The 17082-nt window shown below is 30.2% G+C and overlaps 1 protein-coding gene across 2 annotated transcripts in view; it reads right to left on the bottom strand.

The window, feature by feature from the left end:
- Positions 1 to 14171, bottom strand: part of LOC117116367 (ankyrin repeat domain-containing protein SOWAHB-like) — a 22168-nt gene extending 7997 nt beyond the window's left edge. For both annotated transcript variants that reach the window (XM_033260391.1, XM_033260392.1), the window contains exons 1-4: positions 14085 to 14171; positions 13489 to 13494; positions 11427 to 11499; positions 10032 to 10112 (exon numbers count right to left, since the gene is read on the bottom strand). In XM_033260391.1, coding sequence (XP_033116282.1) covers positions 10032 to 10112; positions 11427 to 11499; positions 13489 to 13494; positions 14085 to 14165 — 241 coding nt within the window. In that variant the 5' untranslated portion in view covers positions 14166 to 14171. The remainder of the gene's footprint in view (positions 1 to 10031; positions 10113 to 11426; positions 11500 to 13488; positions 13495 to 14084) is intronic.
- Between the last annotated feature and the right edge of the window lie 2911 nt (positions 14172 to 17082).

Here is a 17082-nt window from a genome sequence, read left to right as displayed (position 1 = left end):
AAACACAAATTAAATATTAAAACAACATGTTTAATATGAAAAGTAGATATTTTTTAAATTTCTTAATAGCAATTATATAAATATAAATTTTGTCTTAACAGCAATACAAATTTTGAAACTAAAAATAATAATGAACCCTCAACATCATCACTCTTCATATCAACATGAATGACTAATGCATTTAAAGGTAATTGCCAAAATTGACATTATTAACATTGTTACTATCAACATTAACATCATTCTCAACATCACCAACAACATTTTTCAAGATCATCATCATCATTTTCAACATAAAACATCAACATTGAAAACACTAATATAATGAAAACATTATAATCAACAGATTAGGATCAGCATTTCTATCCTTTTATAATATTTTCAACTAAAGCAGGTAATATTAATACACTAATTGAATTACTGTATCAACATTTTCCAAAACAGTATCATAAACATTAAGAGTACATTTACCAGCCTTCATACTGATTGAGAAAATGTTCAAATCAGTAAATTGAAGAAATGCAATAAATCTAATGAAAGAAATTTATTAAAGAAAATCTGCAATGAAACAGTAACAATAATACTACATACATTTATTTTCAAGTCCCAAAATTACAGATAAATATTCTCAAAAACATATCTGAATTTTACATTGAAGTTCAAACCTCTACTTAAGAATTTACCACCCTGTTCCACAAGATCAAAAGCTGATTCAAAATGTAAGAGATCAAAGTTAAATGCCAACATTATACCTTATAAGCAATTTGTCACTATCAGTAATGACAAAGCCCAATCACTATTTACTATTAGTTGAATTGGAATAATAAAAAAAAAATAAAAAATACTAAAATAACAAGAAATATAAGATGAGAATTGATCTAGACTCCTGACAATTTAATTTCAAGATACAAAAATCTGGTTATTTTATTTTCAATTCTATTTTACATTATTATTACTATATAAATTTTTGTTACAATGTATTATAGTTACTGTATTTATCATTGATGCTTTACCCTTTTTTCTCTGGATTTTATTAAAGTTTATACATTTTGTTTGTTTTTACTATACTGACTTTACCATAGCCTCATGCTATATTACCCACAGATTTTTTTACATTAATCTTCTGTATACTTTTTGTTTATTTCTCTCCTGATGAAGTCCACTAGCTCCATTTTATAGATCGGAAGTATAGTTTAAACTTTCCCTATATTGTAAAAAATAATGCTATGTTTATATTTTTCTTATGTACTATATTATGTTATATTTTACTGGAGCAGTTTTTAAACATTTTTAAGTATCTATATAATTTAAAATTTTTTAAAGGTTTGCATGGTGAAGTAGGTCTAATAATAATAAATGCTTGTGGTACACCATATAGAAGAATCTGAATAGAACTGTTGTTTATGTTGAGTGTCTAAAACGTTCTGACTGACTTTCTTTTTTGCTTCAATCGTCATTCTTGATATTATACTCCTGATAATAATTGAAGAAAGGCAATAGAAACATTGAGGTAATCTTAAGAAAAACAATGGTTCTTTTCAAAACTATCTATGTGATGCACCACAAGCAGCTTTACTGTGGGTAACCAAGACAGTATAATTATAATCAAGAAATGGTAGTTCCATTGCCATATTTTTTTTTTATCACAACCTTTAAAAATGAATACCATCAACAAAGCTTTCAATTAAAATATTCTTGTTATTACAATCATAATTTCTCAGTTACAAAAGCAAACGTGTAATGTTTTTATTTGTTAATTAATCTATATACTTTCTATTTACATTATTTCTCTATAACTGTAAGAATTAGGAACACATCATTTTATAATTAATAATCATCAGTATTGATATAATTAAGGTATACATGCTATGCTACTATACTATTGGACCAATATTGTATTATAATTATTATTAGTATCAAGAAATTGTAGTTGTTAAAGACAACAAAAGGAAAAACAAAATAAAAACAAAATACCTGATTTGTTTTATGAATATTAATATAATTTTTAACAATAATATATTATACAACAGTGAATATGAAACACATAATTCTGAATATCATAAAATATTTAATTTTATAGTGAATGAAACAAGCCCATGTCCCAACTAAATCTATTATGCAAAATTCTCGGCACATGCATCTAGTTTGGCCAGTTTTAATGACTAATGGAAAATTACTTACTAATTACTGTTGTAAAGGGTAGAAGGGTTAAACTATCATACTATATAGGGAACATAATAAATTGGATAAAAATGCAGTGATTTCTAAATGAGCTACCCTCTTGCATATAACATGCCAACCAGCACCAATCTACATGCATCATTCAACTATAGGTGGCAGCATAAACGTATTGCGGAAACTCAGTTGTTTGATTTCATCTTGAACATGTTTGTGCCACTGAGCCGATGCTAACCTCTCGTAGGAAGCTCGTATTTCTAGAGGTGTTGCAAGAAGAAACAGATTTCAAGTTTCATGATAGAAAAGATATCCATGAAAAATGATAATTAATATAAAATTATTAAAATTAAAAAAGATAATTTTTTAAACATGCTTTAAAAGATGAAGCAAAACATGGTGTTTTAGCTAGGAAGTGCCCTAATTTGTATTTGATCTTTATTAGGAACTAAATTGTTAATATGTAGTAACATTAAAAAAAAGAATGTCTTTCATTATATATTAAATATTAAATAATAATTCCCATGTCATCTGAAGCATGAAAATTGATGGCAGTGAAAAAAACTACTTTCAGTAAAATAATAGAGAATATAAAACAGTTTCAACTATCTTCTATGATTACACTGACAAACCGTTATGGCAAGGTACTACTGATTAATCATAATTTAGAACAATTGTACTCGTAATTAAAATATAATAAAATATATCTTAATTATAAGAAAATAAACTAATATTTCTAATATATAACAATAATAAGGTTAATACATTTTATATTAACAGATTATAAAAAGAAAAAAAAAATTACCTGTGGTTTTTTTCCCCAAAAATATCAAGCAAAATTGTTAACAGCACATTTGACCAGGGGTTAGAGGTCACCAGGTTATTTATCAAATAAAATGTACTTTTGCAGTACCAGCAGGAAATTAAGAAACACAGCAGCATTCTATGAAACCCATTTACAATCATAAATTATGGTTCAAGGCACTCTGATGAAACATATTGTACAACAAGGTATAAATATGCGTTGCAAGGTATAAATTATTTATAATTAACTTTGGTACTTTCTTTCCCTATTTTCAAATGGAAAAGTCCTGGACTCCTGATAAACATCTGTATTTCGGCTTGAATGCGATTGGTCTAAAAAACACCAAGGAACTTGTGAAGTTTTCCTTTGCGTTCTGCGACTTGAACATGGACTTCTTCCATCTCCTCACACTCCAAGATCGCTGAGGGCCATCGAAGAAGACAAGAAGATGAGTTGTGAATCAAGAGATGAGAAGACAACGTTATGGAGGTGAAAAACATGTAGCAGCCAAAGCAATGCAGGAGATAAGGGATGGATCTAAGATGGGTGTTGCAGTGATACAGTATACATATTCACTTCATGTTAATGCATGGCATTACACTATGCATTCAAATTTAAAGTCTGTGACTGGTCAATTTCTGATTAACTGATTATTTCCAACCAATCATATAAGTAATCAGGTAAGTATTTACCAAGGTTAAAAACATTTCAAAATTGACCAATCAGGTGTAGAAGAAGTAGAAAATAACTACAATCAACTACTGACCTCTTTCGGGTCGACAAAACTGCTGACCAATCAAATGAGAGTCAATTGTTGTACAGTACTTTGAGAACCTACTGTATAACATAGCATGCATGTAGATATATATGATTAGCTGTTATGGTATAATCACTGCAATTATCTTACACCTACATTATATATAACTTCCATGCCTTTGGAGTAGTCACAACTGAGTGTCTTTTAGTTTTAAAGCCATGCTCTGCAGTTTTTTTTGTTTTTTTTTAAATATTTTGTACATATAAATATATTACAAGACAATTCCGGGGTTTTGAATTTGAAGAAATGTTCAAGAATTGCTAATAAGATACACAGTTTTAAGAATTAAAAAACTGGATGTATTTTATTAGATTTTCCAAATAATTTCTTCAAACACCCATGTTTCCCCTACTCCAGAGCATGTGGCTTTAACAAGTGAGATGATGAAAAATGGAGACATCTTGTGGTCCCACGTTATACAATGGTTGATGAAAATGTCTGATACATTCACAAGTTCACAAAATTCAACATTTAAATAACCAGCTAACATAAAAGTTATTTAAAGGTGTTGTTTAAGTTTTTTTATATAAATTAATATATTAAATAATATTATGTTACTTTGAAAAATAGAAAATAAATTATTTACAGTATTTACAAACTGATAAACTAATGTCCTGCATATTTTTAAACCTATTTATAATCACACCTAAACCTATGGTATGTTAATTTTAAATATAATTTTTTGTGGAGAAATTAATTATTGCTTTGTTAATTTCAATAAAGGAGTAACAAGTGAAAAAAATTTAATCTACAACAGATCCTAATTTTTTTCTATTAAACTATTTAAATAATTACATAATTGTAATAAAAATTATTTATTTTGAAAAACAATCTAGACAAATGAATAACTTAAGAAAACAACTTGCAGAAAAAAAAAAAAAACGAATGACGCCAAATAAAAGATGATTATATTCAGTGAGTCTTCAAAATGTAAAGTTGAAAATACTTTCATTTTATTTATATTTATTGGAACATTTTCCTGAAATATAAGTACTGTACCAGTACATTAAATAATAACCCCAAAGAAACCTTAAACATATAAAACATTCACATTCAAAAGAAGGGATCATCCCGTTTGTCATTATTTTTAAAAGAGTACAATACATAAGGAAGGCTTATCAGTGTAAGAGTTAGCGTATGCGTGTGCGGGACCTCGCATTACTTCGAACGATCAACGTAACAAAATAAAATAATGATCTCAACAATCAACATTTAATTAAGTATTCTTCAGGTGAAGAAGGGCATCGGTCACAGGAAAGGGTATATTTTGTACTCTTAAATCTAATGACATATGAATGACCTCTTAAACAATGACACACAAGTATAGTTTAAATAAACAACTGATCAGAAGCATTAACAGAGAAGACAGAATTCTCATCTTTAGAAATCTGATTTGGAATTCTGAAATTTAACCAACTATATATTGGATTTAATAAATTAAAAGAGCAAGTTGAATACGAAGCAGAATTTGACAGAAAAAGTTTTGGAGATTTCCTACAAGAATTTCAATATGTCTAACCAAGTGTTTGATATTCATATTGAAGTATCCTAGAATGGGAATTCCAAAACTAAAAATTCAGATTAAAGTTTACTAAAAAGTAGTACTGCACGGCAATCAGAAAATTAGAGATATACTGCCATCTAAATAATAACTTTGAGAAGAAAAGAAATTGCTTAATTTGTATGTTATCTTTCGTTTGAAATTATTTTCTTCTTTTCTTTCAATTAATTTTTTCCAATCATAAGATCTACATTTCTAGATTTGGAATAGATTGCCAGTGACCAGCGACATTTAAAAAAATAAACATTCATGAACTTGCCATTCCAAAACTAGCGTGCTGTGGCTATTTTTTAATCTGAGTATTAGCGTAAGAATGTGGCAGGGTTGTATTAAATAGAAGCTGTAATACTTTTACTTATAACAATAGTAAAGCCGATTCCAGTAAATGACCCATATTTTAAAGCCTATAATGTGTAAAATAAGAATATATTAAAAAAGTAATTTTTCGGTTGCTGGTTTTAGGATGGCAAGCCCCATATATATTGCATCTTAAGGCTTTAAGTTACTGGCAACAAATCTAAGAATATTTGTAGTTACATGTCCGTGCACCATTGAAAACTTTTTTGATCTGTTATTTTTTGGAAAGGTAACAACTTGCATTGTCGTACTTTAAAATGATTGATTGATTGTTTTAATATTTCAATTTTTAAAAGTTTTTTTCTTAGTTTTTGGTTGGCAAGTATATCTTTAATGACTTGTCTGTTGTTTTTTTTTCTCAAATACTGTACAATTTTGATTGAAAATATCTGTTAGTAACCTGTCACCTAATACTTTAAGTATTAATTAGTTAAGACATACATAACAACATTAAATCTAAGATATTATTCACAAATACGTTACACAAGTTATTTAGTAATTAACATAGCATATCTATTATATGTTAAATTATTCAATTTACAGATATTTAATATACATATAAACAATGGACATAAACAGATTGTAATGAATTTGATGAATACAGAGACACATCCTCATAAATGTGAGATTTTCTAATGTAATACAAGCCATCCCAAACTACATACACATAGTATGTGCAAAATGATATAAAATTCATAATATAAGAGATTATATAATTTCACATGCAAATATTTAAATCCCAAAATTAGACTTGCATTATGTTAATATGATGAAATGACTTTTATTTCATTGTACAATGTTTTGGTTCAAGATCATTTTTATAATTATTATTCAATTAAAAAAATCTGAAAAACATGCAAATTTGTTTATCTGCAAATTAATGTGGGGAATAGTACATCTAAAACAATACAATAAATAATATGAAAATATACATTAAAATATTTATTATGACTTGTACATTTGATTAAAATATAATTTTATTATTGGAAGAAATTTATATATGTTGGTAACAGCAATAATTTACATAATGATCTTTGAACTCTGCATAATGTCAAATTATCATAAAAATATAAACCACAAGCATGACATATACCTGAATTAAATACTCACACAGGTGAATACAGGTAAGAATGCAGGTGAAAATGCAAATAAGACCATTCCACAAACCAAGCAATAGTAATATCACTTAAATACTGTAGTAACCCACAAGTACACACCGTTTCAACACTTAAATACACCATTGGATAAAACAGATGAGATTTCATTGGAATATCATTAGATATACTTTTGTAGAAAACAACTTTCATTCATCTATAATTAATGTGTATCTTATAATTGAAAACATTATATTAATATTGTGTGAAAAGTTAATCAGTTAAAAATTTCACAAAATGTAAAAGATAAATTATAATAAAATTGTAAATTAGTGGGCTAAGCAGATGATGAATGTGTTTGAAGAAAACAGTATCATACATCACCTTCATAATCCAAGTATTGTTTCCCGATTTTTAGTTTGTTGTATTTTATAACTTCAGAAAGGTGCGTGAAGAGGTGTTGATTCAGGTGGTATGAATGCCGAGCTAGAGTTACACCATTCCATGCATTGCACAAAAAACACGCCAACTAATTCTAATATTGCTACCATTACCAAAACCAATCAAATTAGTAACATATTAGTTACATTAATACACCATACGATACATTAAAATGTTACATAGACGTATCGTACGGTGCTCTAATGCGTCATTGGTTAAACATGGCTAGCAAGGATGTAGAATGCATAGCATACTGACATTTCTGAGGCAAAGGGAAGTACAGTCAAATTAAATCAACCTCCTTCAAAATTTCAAAAATTATTCTCCCAAAAATGGTTTAAATCAAATTATGAATCTGTACCATTTCTCATTCATGGATTTATTTTTTTACTTCATCAGTAATATATGTAATGACATATCCAATATGCATCTTATGTGAAAACAGAGTTAATTAAAGAACTTCTATAAGTTTTGACATTTAGTTTTTGGGAACAGGGAGACAAATGGGATGCGAGACCCCATATCATTGGTTTGGTGACACTATCAAGAGGAAGTGCTAAACTGGCACAGCCTGAAAGATGTGACAAAGATGGACACCGTTCAGTCTCGCTTAGCCAAGAAATGTCAATGCACAAGCTCGAGTTAAACGACACGTGGGATTAGGGCACGCTGCTCTGTAGCAAGGAGGTCAAAATTTACAAAAATGTTACAAAGCGAAGGAAAACATTACAAAAAGCAGAGAAGATTCAAACACCCACATACAAGGAATTATCTAAAACACATTCAATAGAGCAGTGAACAGTACTTTAGGTGATAGCTTTCTTGGTGCTGGTATAAATAACAAATGCTAATACTGTATGTATTTGGTTTAAAGAGAATTCACATCTCTTGCTCTTTCTCAAATTGTATTTACTGTATTTAAGTAAATATAACTTACCTCAATATTAACTTATTAAGCTCAGATTAATCAGTTCATCCTAAATTATAGTTTCATTTTTATATCAATCTAAAATTTTGAATTTATATATGTATTGTTTTTTTTTTGTGCAATGTATAGACCCAGGTCTATTTTTATGTATCATTTGTAATTTAGCTGCAAAGCTACAATGATGATATTTTGAAATAAAACTAAAACTTGAACTTATACTTGAAGTAATACTTTTCAACTGATGTATCATATCAATTTTTTTTAGCCACTTTTGTAGTTTTTAGGCTGTGCTTGACTTTTGTTTTTGTTTTTCACCATTGACTTGAATTCAAAAATAAACAATTTGATTGATGGGATAAAAAAAAAATTGTCAGTCTTTAAAATGTAATGCTCTGTTTGAATATACTCCTTTAATAAAGAAATCAGTCTATTATTGCAGGTTAGGCTTTATTATTTATATATGAACTTTGTAATAAAGATTGTGTGGAAGATGCCAGCTCTTGACATCTCAATGATGAAATATTAATCTAAATTTGAATAAAAATGTATTTTATAGAATTGTCTTTACTTTTAATACTGAAATACATTTTACTTTTCTTCATTGTACTTCTTTAGAGCCTCTAAATGCTAATGAGTATTACCATGCACAGCAATATTAAATTAAATATTTTAAGAAAGCACATTTAACCAGATCTCTCTGAAGGGACTGCTTCTAATTTGGAAGCCCTGCAAACTCTCCTTCCTGGGCCTAGCCTAGTTAAGCCTATTAAAACTCACAATGGTTGGCCTAAATGTGAATAAAAATAAATCATGTGTTCTGGTGAGTTCGTGAATCTTGCTTACTTTTATAAAGTGAGGTGTTTAGCCTCGATCATGTGTCATATTAGGGTGTTATTCTCAGGGATAAAAAAAAAAAAAAAAAAAAAATATATATTTATATATATATTTTACTATGTAATTTATTATTACCAAATTTATAGATTGTATTGAATATATGTGCTTTTTGACATGAATACGGACTACAGAATATGATATTTGAAAGAAACATAAAGGGTTTAGACAAATTGTTTACCATTAGAAAAGTAATTAATTTAACTGTCTCTTATACACATCTAGATGTGTATAAGAGACAGGAAATACATTTTACTTTTCTTCATTGTACTTCTTTAGAGCCTCTAAATGCTAATGAGTATTACCATGCACAGCAATATTAAATTAATTTAAGAAAGCACATTTAACCAGATCTCTCTGAAGGGACTGCTTCTAATTTGGAAGCCCTGCAAACTCTCCTTCCTGGGCCTAGCCTAGTTTAGCCTATTAAAACTCACAATGGTTGGCCTAAATGTGAATAAAAATAAATCATGTGTTCTGGTGAGTTCGTGAATCTTGCTTACTTTTATAAAGTGAGGTGTTTAGCCTCGATCATGTGTCATATTAGGGTGTTATTCTCAGGGATAAAAAAAAAAAAAAAAACCTTACCCATCCCTTTCTAACAAATTATATTTTTACTATGTAATTTATTATTACCAAATTTATAGATTGTATTGAATATATGTGCTTTTTGACATGAATACGGACTACAGAATATGATATTTGAAAGAAACATAAAGGGTTTAGACAAATTGTTTACCATTAGAAAAGTAATTAATGTGTAGAAACAATTTATTCTGCAATAGTTTGTTGCATTGTCCGTTTGACGGTACGTGGACTTTTGACGCTATTTTGTCGTTTGGTAACGCGGAATGAAATACGATTCAGTGCTCTAGTGAATGTGCTAGATCCTCCCGGTGTAGTGGGTACCTCCATTATCACCCCATTTTCAGTGCTATCTACCCTACGGAATTCTAAATTCTTACGTTGTAGATATGTTGGCTCAGTGTTCGCCAAGTACTGATGAGGGCGCTTGCCACTGTAGTCACGAATGTTAACATCGGCTTCTGTAAAAGTATGTATCGGTAGTTTATTGTTTATCATTAATCACTATTCAATAAAACAAATTCATAATTGTAGTTTGTTGCATAAAAAGAATTGTAACAATCCTGTAGGCGAGACTTTTTATACCTTGTTTCGCAAATTTATTTTCCAAAACGATCCAGATAGAGGAGAGAATAAAAATATAATTTCATTGGTGAATGTAAACAGTGTAGTAATGGGATGGTTAAAATGCTTAAAATTTATATTTTAGGAAGAAATGTACATATCTAGCAGCGGTGTAATAGAAATAAAGAAACATTTTTTTTCTGAAATTTTTATTTTTTCTAATTGGCCAAAAATAAAATTTAAGTTTTATTAAAAATCATCACTTTTGGCAGGTTTGTTAAAAGGTATAAAAAAAAGTATTGCCTTACATAGAAATAATTATCCATAAAAAAAATACACCACAAAGGAAAAATAAAACATATGATTTACAATCAAAACTAAATCACTTAGAGAAAATAAACAATGGTTTGAATTGAGACAAAGCTTAATGTTATAATAACAAAAAAAAATTATTCCAGAGAACTAATTAAATTCCTATTCACTTACAGTATTGCCCCAGAGTGAAAGCATCTAGAAATTATTTTATTGTTATTATTTTACTTTTATTTTCATTTTCTCTGTTTGGCTATATTTTTTCTTTGTAAAGCGCATAGCGACAATGTGCAATATGCGCTATATAAATATAACATTATTATTATTATTATTATTATTGAAAGAGTAATATTCTCATTTGCTCAGAATATTTCTAATATTACTAAAAATAGCACAAATATATGTATTTTTGTTTTTACATTTTCCCACGATCAATGAAATTATTATTACTGTAGTTGGTATTTTTGTTGGTGTTCGCTGAAATTTATATCCAATATTTAACATACTTTTTAAAAAATCATTGGTATGGTTTTTTAAGGTGAAACTTTTTTATGCATTCTTTAGCGAACCCGTCGACTGCAAATATTGATGATTTCGAATATAAATAAAATTTTATTTTTGGCAATTAGTGCACTGCTGCCTTGAAATTTCCAACGATAAGATATGTATATTTCTTCCTAATTATTATACATTTACAGCATTCAACCATCCTGTTTTACATTCCCCAATAAAATTTTATTATTATTTTTCCTCTGTCTGTATTGTTTTTGGCCAAACTATTTGCTAAATAAGAAAACAAAATTTAATTTTCATTCCGGGCTCCTTCAATGATCTTTAAAAAAATAAGTATGCAAAACAAGGAATAAAAAAAGTCTCGCCTAAAACTGAAAAAAAATTACCGTATTCTGATGTGAGAAACTTCATGATAGACTCTCGGTTGTGCATAGCAGCTATATGTAATGGTGTATAGCCCTACAAGAAAGAATGTTAAAAATCCATAAATACAACAAATGATTGGTGAAATAATAATTATTTACTTCAAGAAATATAAATCATAAATATACGAATTTGTAAGAAAAGGAAGGAAAGAAAAGAAAAAGAGTGTGCTCATAACTGATGATAGTGGCTTATGCCTACAGCTGCAAAATCTTAATATAGCTGAAGGCAGCAACTTAACAGAAGAAAATATTAAAACAATAATCTGAATGTTTTGTACAGTACTCAACTTCAACAGATCAATAATTGTATCAGTTGTGAGTGGAGAACTTTTATTACAGATAATTGCACCTAAATCTAAAACAGAAATTGAAAGCAAATTAAATTGCTTTAATATTTTGTATTTAAATTAGTTCTACTGCAGTATTTTCTTGCTATATTTAATCACAGTAATTAAGTTTATACTGATTTTGTTATTGTTGCACATCTTTTACAGTTGCGCCTCTGTTATAAAAGAGAAGCAATAAAGTTACTTACTTTCTTACTAGAGAAGGATTTGTTTTAATAAACAATTACTATACTATATTTCTGATTGTACATTATTAAAACAGTTTTCCCAATTTTAAAGGTAGAATATGGTTAATCAAAATCACTGTAATATTGATGAGAAAAAAGAGGTAATGAGGAAATATAACAGAAAAAAAAAATTATGATATGGAAAAGCAAAGGAATGAGAAATGGAATTGGAGAGAAGGAAAGTTGCCAAAAAGGAAGGCTTGACCCAGAAAACAAAGGGTAAATGGGCATTTGGAAGATGGTCAACCAGTCAAGGCCTCCCTTTAAAATGAAATTGGTTGTCAAAACATAAAAGTTCATGTCACTCGTTCTGATCATCATCATAATTACAAGTCAACACCTCCAGTCATCACTATCATAATGTCTTATCTAGTTAGCCTCTAATCTGTCTGCCACAACTTCCTGTTGGGGATTTGTGGGTAGTGATCTATCTTTGGAATTTAACCATAAATTTGGCAGTTTGGTACATTATAGCACCCTCATTAGAACAAGTCTAGTTTGTGACTCTTGATTTTGCCAGGGATAGTTTTATGAATATTAAAAGGTTTTTGGGTCTGTTGCCTGCGCTTGTGCAGCAGTAGATACTATGCCATTGTCTTTGATAAATGGAAATGTTGGATATCTTCAGAAATCATTACCTTTGGCCTCTTTGAGGCCTTACAGTACATACACTGAAAGTCAGAAGTACCTTTTCCACTCCGCAGCAGAAAAAGTATCCCTATGGGATCCTATTTTTATGTGTGGTGTTTTTGAGTGTTAACATTGTTTATACTGTGATTTGGTATCTTATGTACTTTGAACATCGGTTCACTTGGTATTTATTGATGTGCTTTGACCCACGTACACTCAATCACTCAGTCTGGAGTCAACTTGCCAAGGGACAAATCATCAAGGGAATGTAGAAAAAAATAAAGATTTCTCATCGTTGTAATAGATGGTATCATAGGTACCTAATACCCGATAACTCGAGACAAAATGTTACACAGGAAACATGCTATGGGAAATTTTAGTATAAGCATCTCCTACTACACTCCGTACGGATGAAGGCATATCTGTGTAAGATTAGCACGCATCACATTTTAACATTCCCAAATATTTAGCAGAGACGTGTGTGCTGCATATCTTAACAGTCAGCCTATCAATTTAAACAACTTTTGCAAGATGAGGTTGATTTTGGTAGAGCCAGGAACACTGTGTAACATTGTTTTTTCATGTGATTGTGTATAAAGCAATTGCTTATTAAGGAATATAATGTAACAAGGAGAAAGTAGATGAGCAGTGGCATATCGTGGGGTGCGCACCCCTCCCTCAACTAATCATCAAGCCCTCCACTTCACCTTTCCTACCCATGATATACACATCTAGATGTGTATAAGAGACTATATTACCATCATTATTAATCTATTGCATTTGAGTATACAAAATGCAAAAAATAGGAAATATACTTACCGCATGCTGGTCCCAGCAAAAAAGGCAAATATGGAGAGAAACCAAAACAGAAAGATTAAATGTGAGTACATAACAAACTTTCATAAACAAGATCATTTCATGGCATAAATATTTGAACTGTTGTTGTTATTATTGCACATACATATAATTCATTCGGAAATTAGTAGCCCACGCCGATAACAAGTAAACATTTTATTTATTGGTTGAAAGTATAATACAACTACTGTACCAAGAACAGAATCTATAGCCCCTTTCAGACAGAGCTGATATACCACAATATTGCATTTAGCACGCTGGCGTGGGTTTCTGTCTGATGAAAAGGTTTATACACCAATATGCTGGCTTACTTCAGACCAACAAGCACTCAGAAAATTGTCAGATTGCGACAATATTGCGGTAAAAAAGGCAGTGTTTGAAGTGTTATAGGGCCAGCAATCACTCAGTTATGATTACTGCAATATTGTGGTAACATCTATCTAAAAGGGGCTTAAATTTAGTAGAGCTTATAGACTGTTATGGTCCTGTTAATAACTATCATAAAATCATGAACATACATATTTTTAGAGCTAGTGGTAAAGTTCCACATGATTACTCACCGATCGTGTGTTTATATCCATCCCAGAGTTGGCTACTAATTTTATCATTTCTTTCCGTCCGTGTTTGGCTCCCCAATGCATTGCAGTCTATAAAATATAAAACAAAATTAAAATTTAAATACTATAAAATTATAGCATAATTATGTTGTAGGTATCTAGTAATACCAATATCATCATCAATAAAACTATTATATCATTACTTTATAGCCACTACTATCATCACAACATATAAAGTTCAAAACTCCAATTAACAGAAATAACACATGTACAATCTGCATATATTTTGTAAAATGTATTTGATTTACAATATATAAATATTAACATGTACCAACTTTTTTTAAAGTAAAAAAACAAATGTAGAAAACAAAGATGACATATTGTAACATAAATTTCACCTGCCGAAAAAGTGTACGTAAATATCAAACATTGATACCATTTGATGATGGATCCAAAATGCCTATCTAAGATGAATGAGACCAAACGAAAAGCTCATTCTACTAAAAATTCCTCCAAACCACATTTACAATCAAATATACAGTTGTTATTTATTTGTTCATGTCAGAATGTGTTAGAAAAACTGCTGTACTTGTTGAGCTATTAAACAAACATGTCTTTATAAAGGTTCGCTTGGCAGGAAGCAGTGGAAGATGGCAACAATTAATGCCTTTATCACCAGGAGGCATTGCAAGATAAGTATGTTTCCAATGCTTGTAGAGAGGTACATAACAGTTGACAGACATGTCACGCAGCATTCCCATAGCTTTAGTTTAATGCGCAGTGTCAAAGTTAAATTATTATTATTATTATTAATATTATTATTATCATTATTATTATTATTATTATTATTAAAAGGCATATTTGATATTAAGGTTAACAAATACATTTGAAATTGCACTGAAAGTCAGGGAATAATGTTTTTGAATATTTATTTCTATAATTTATTCTTAGTGTTCCAAATGACTTATTGCAATTTTATATTTTATATTAAAAGTTGTTTTGAAAACTACACCGACGTGTACACCGCTCCCCCAGCCGTCCCCTGGCAAAACAACGTACTATAACTTATTTTATTTATGTTAAGTTTCGTTGTTTTGCCTTGGAACGGCCAGCAGCCCCCACCCACTCAATCAAAAAAGGGAAAATATTACACTGATTATATAGAATTTGATATTTTCTGTAATAAAACTTAATAGGGAACCTTAAATGTTAGAATTTCAACCAGTATCTACGTTACCGAAGCTGCCATCCAAATGGACCTTTTTTTGGTCGTGATAGCGTTGTTGTTGGTGTTGATATATATTGTCTTTATGTTGGTGGTGTTGTATTTGGTGGTGACAGTGTGGTGGTGGTCATGTCAGGTGGTATTTGTTGTTGGTGATAATAGTGGTGTTGTTGTTGTTGGTGGTGATGGTTGTGGTATTGTTATTGGAGGTGATAGTGATGTTTTTGCTGGTAGTGACATTGGATTTGTTATTGGCAGTGGTTGTGTCAGTTGTATTGTTGTACTGGCAGGCAATATTGTTTTCTTTTTTTCTGGTGGTGGTAATGTTTTGCTGTTGCTAGAGGCGGTGCTTCATTAATAAAATTATTCTCGTAATTAGGTCAAGTATGTTGGATGCTAATTTATGTCTACCATTATTTGGTCTACCAGTCTGTGATGAAGGGTACAATCCCGTAATGTTTAAAATTGAATTGGAGGACATAGTAACTCATCTTGTCTTAAACAATTAACCTACAAGTATTTTGGTGCACTGAACATAGTATGGACATGTAAAAAGCCTGTATTCACACAATTAGTTCAAATTCCCCAACAAACATTTATAGAGGAGATTAAAGAGCGAGTAAATTCATGATATATATCACTGTTTTTCCTGTAGAACAGTACAATAAATCAACATTTTATACCTTGAAAAACCTGATTAGATGTTGCCCACTCTCTATTCCAAGTAGCAGACTATAAGATATTTGATGTAGCAGACGACACAAACTTTAGACCCCCACTATGGGCAAAACCTCATGATCATAACCTTTTCATGTTTTCTACATTCAGTAGGTAAATATATTTGTTTCTATAATTAACTCTTCTGGGACCAAGGTTCTGTGGGGCTGTCAGCCTGGCGACAACAAGGAGTCAATGAGTTAAGGTGAAACCCACAAGGACAATTTGTGTCAATTTAACAGTGATTGATGATGTATGCTGGTTGGCTAGAATTTCAGCATCTGTTAAATGTATAGTGATATGACCCAATGGGAGAAGAGCTATTTAAAAGTCATGGAAATCTACATTTGGTGTTGATGTGTAAACCATTGAATAATAAGTACCTATATGAATTATATATCTCTTACTTCCTTTTGTTGACAGAACAAGCAGCCTGTGTGTTGTGCCTATACATAATAATGGTATAGAGTTCAACCAAGAGGCCTCCTAGCACCATAAACATCCCCCTAGGAGTTTCATGTAATTTCACAGCTAAGTTCTTTGTTGTCATAGCGGCAAAACCAGAAAAGAAATTATTTCTTGAAGGGGATGAATGATCAAGGAGGACTGGCACATATAGCACACCCTCTCTTTAACTCACACTGGGAAAAAAATTGGAATGTCACCCAGTTTAGTGCTGTCTGGTATGGTATTTTGTATTGGCATAATGATGTTGGTATGTTTCTTAATCTAGGGTCAAAATACTACACAATAATCTTGTAACCACATATTAGGAGATGAACTACTGGGTAAAGTATATGATCCTTGTTCTATGGTAAAAGTGATAATGATGTTACAATGAATATGTTCAATGACTTATGGTCACACAATGATGGTATGATTCCTGGTCTATGGTCACATCTTTTTGGTATGATCTCTTGTCTATGTGGTCTATGGTCACATTGTTAATGGTATGATTCCTGGTCTATGGTCACATCTTTTTGGTATGATCTCTTGTCTATGTGGTCTATGGTCACATTGTTAATGGTATGATTACTGGTCTATGGTCACATTTTTTTG

Source organism: Anneissia japonica, unplaced genomic scaffold (genome assembly GCF_011630105.1).
Source record: "Anneissia japonica isolate Jap-2015-1 unplaced genomic scaffold, ASM1163010v1 scaffold288144_len532060_cov191, whole genome shotgun sequence".
NCBI lineage: Eukaryota > Metazoa > Echinodermata > Crinoidea > Comatulida > Comatulidae > Anneissia > Anneissia japonica.
Note: the sequence above shows the minus strand (reverse complement) of the source record. Positions and strands in the feature narration are given on the sequence as shown.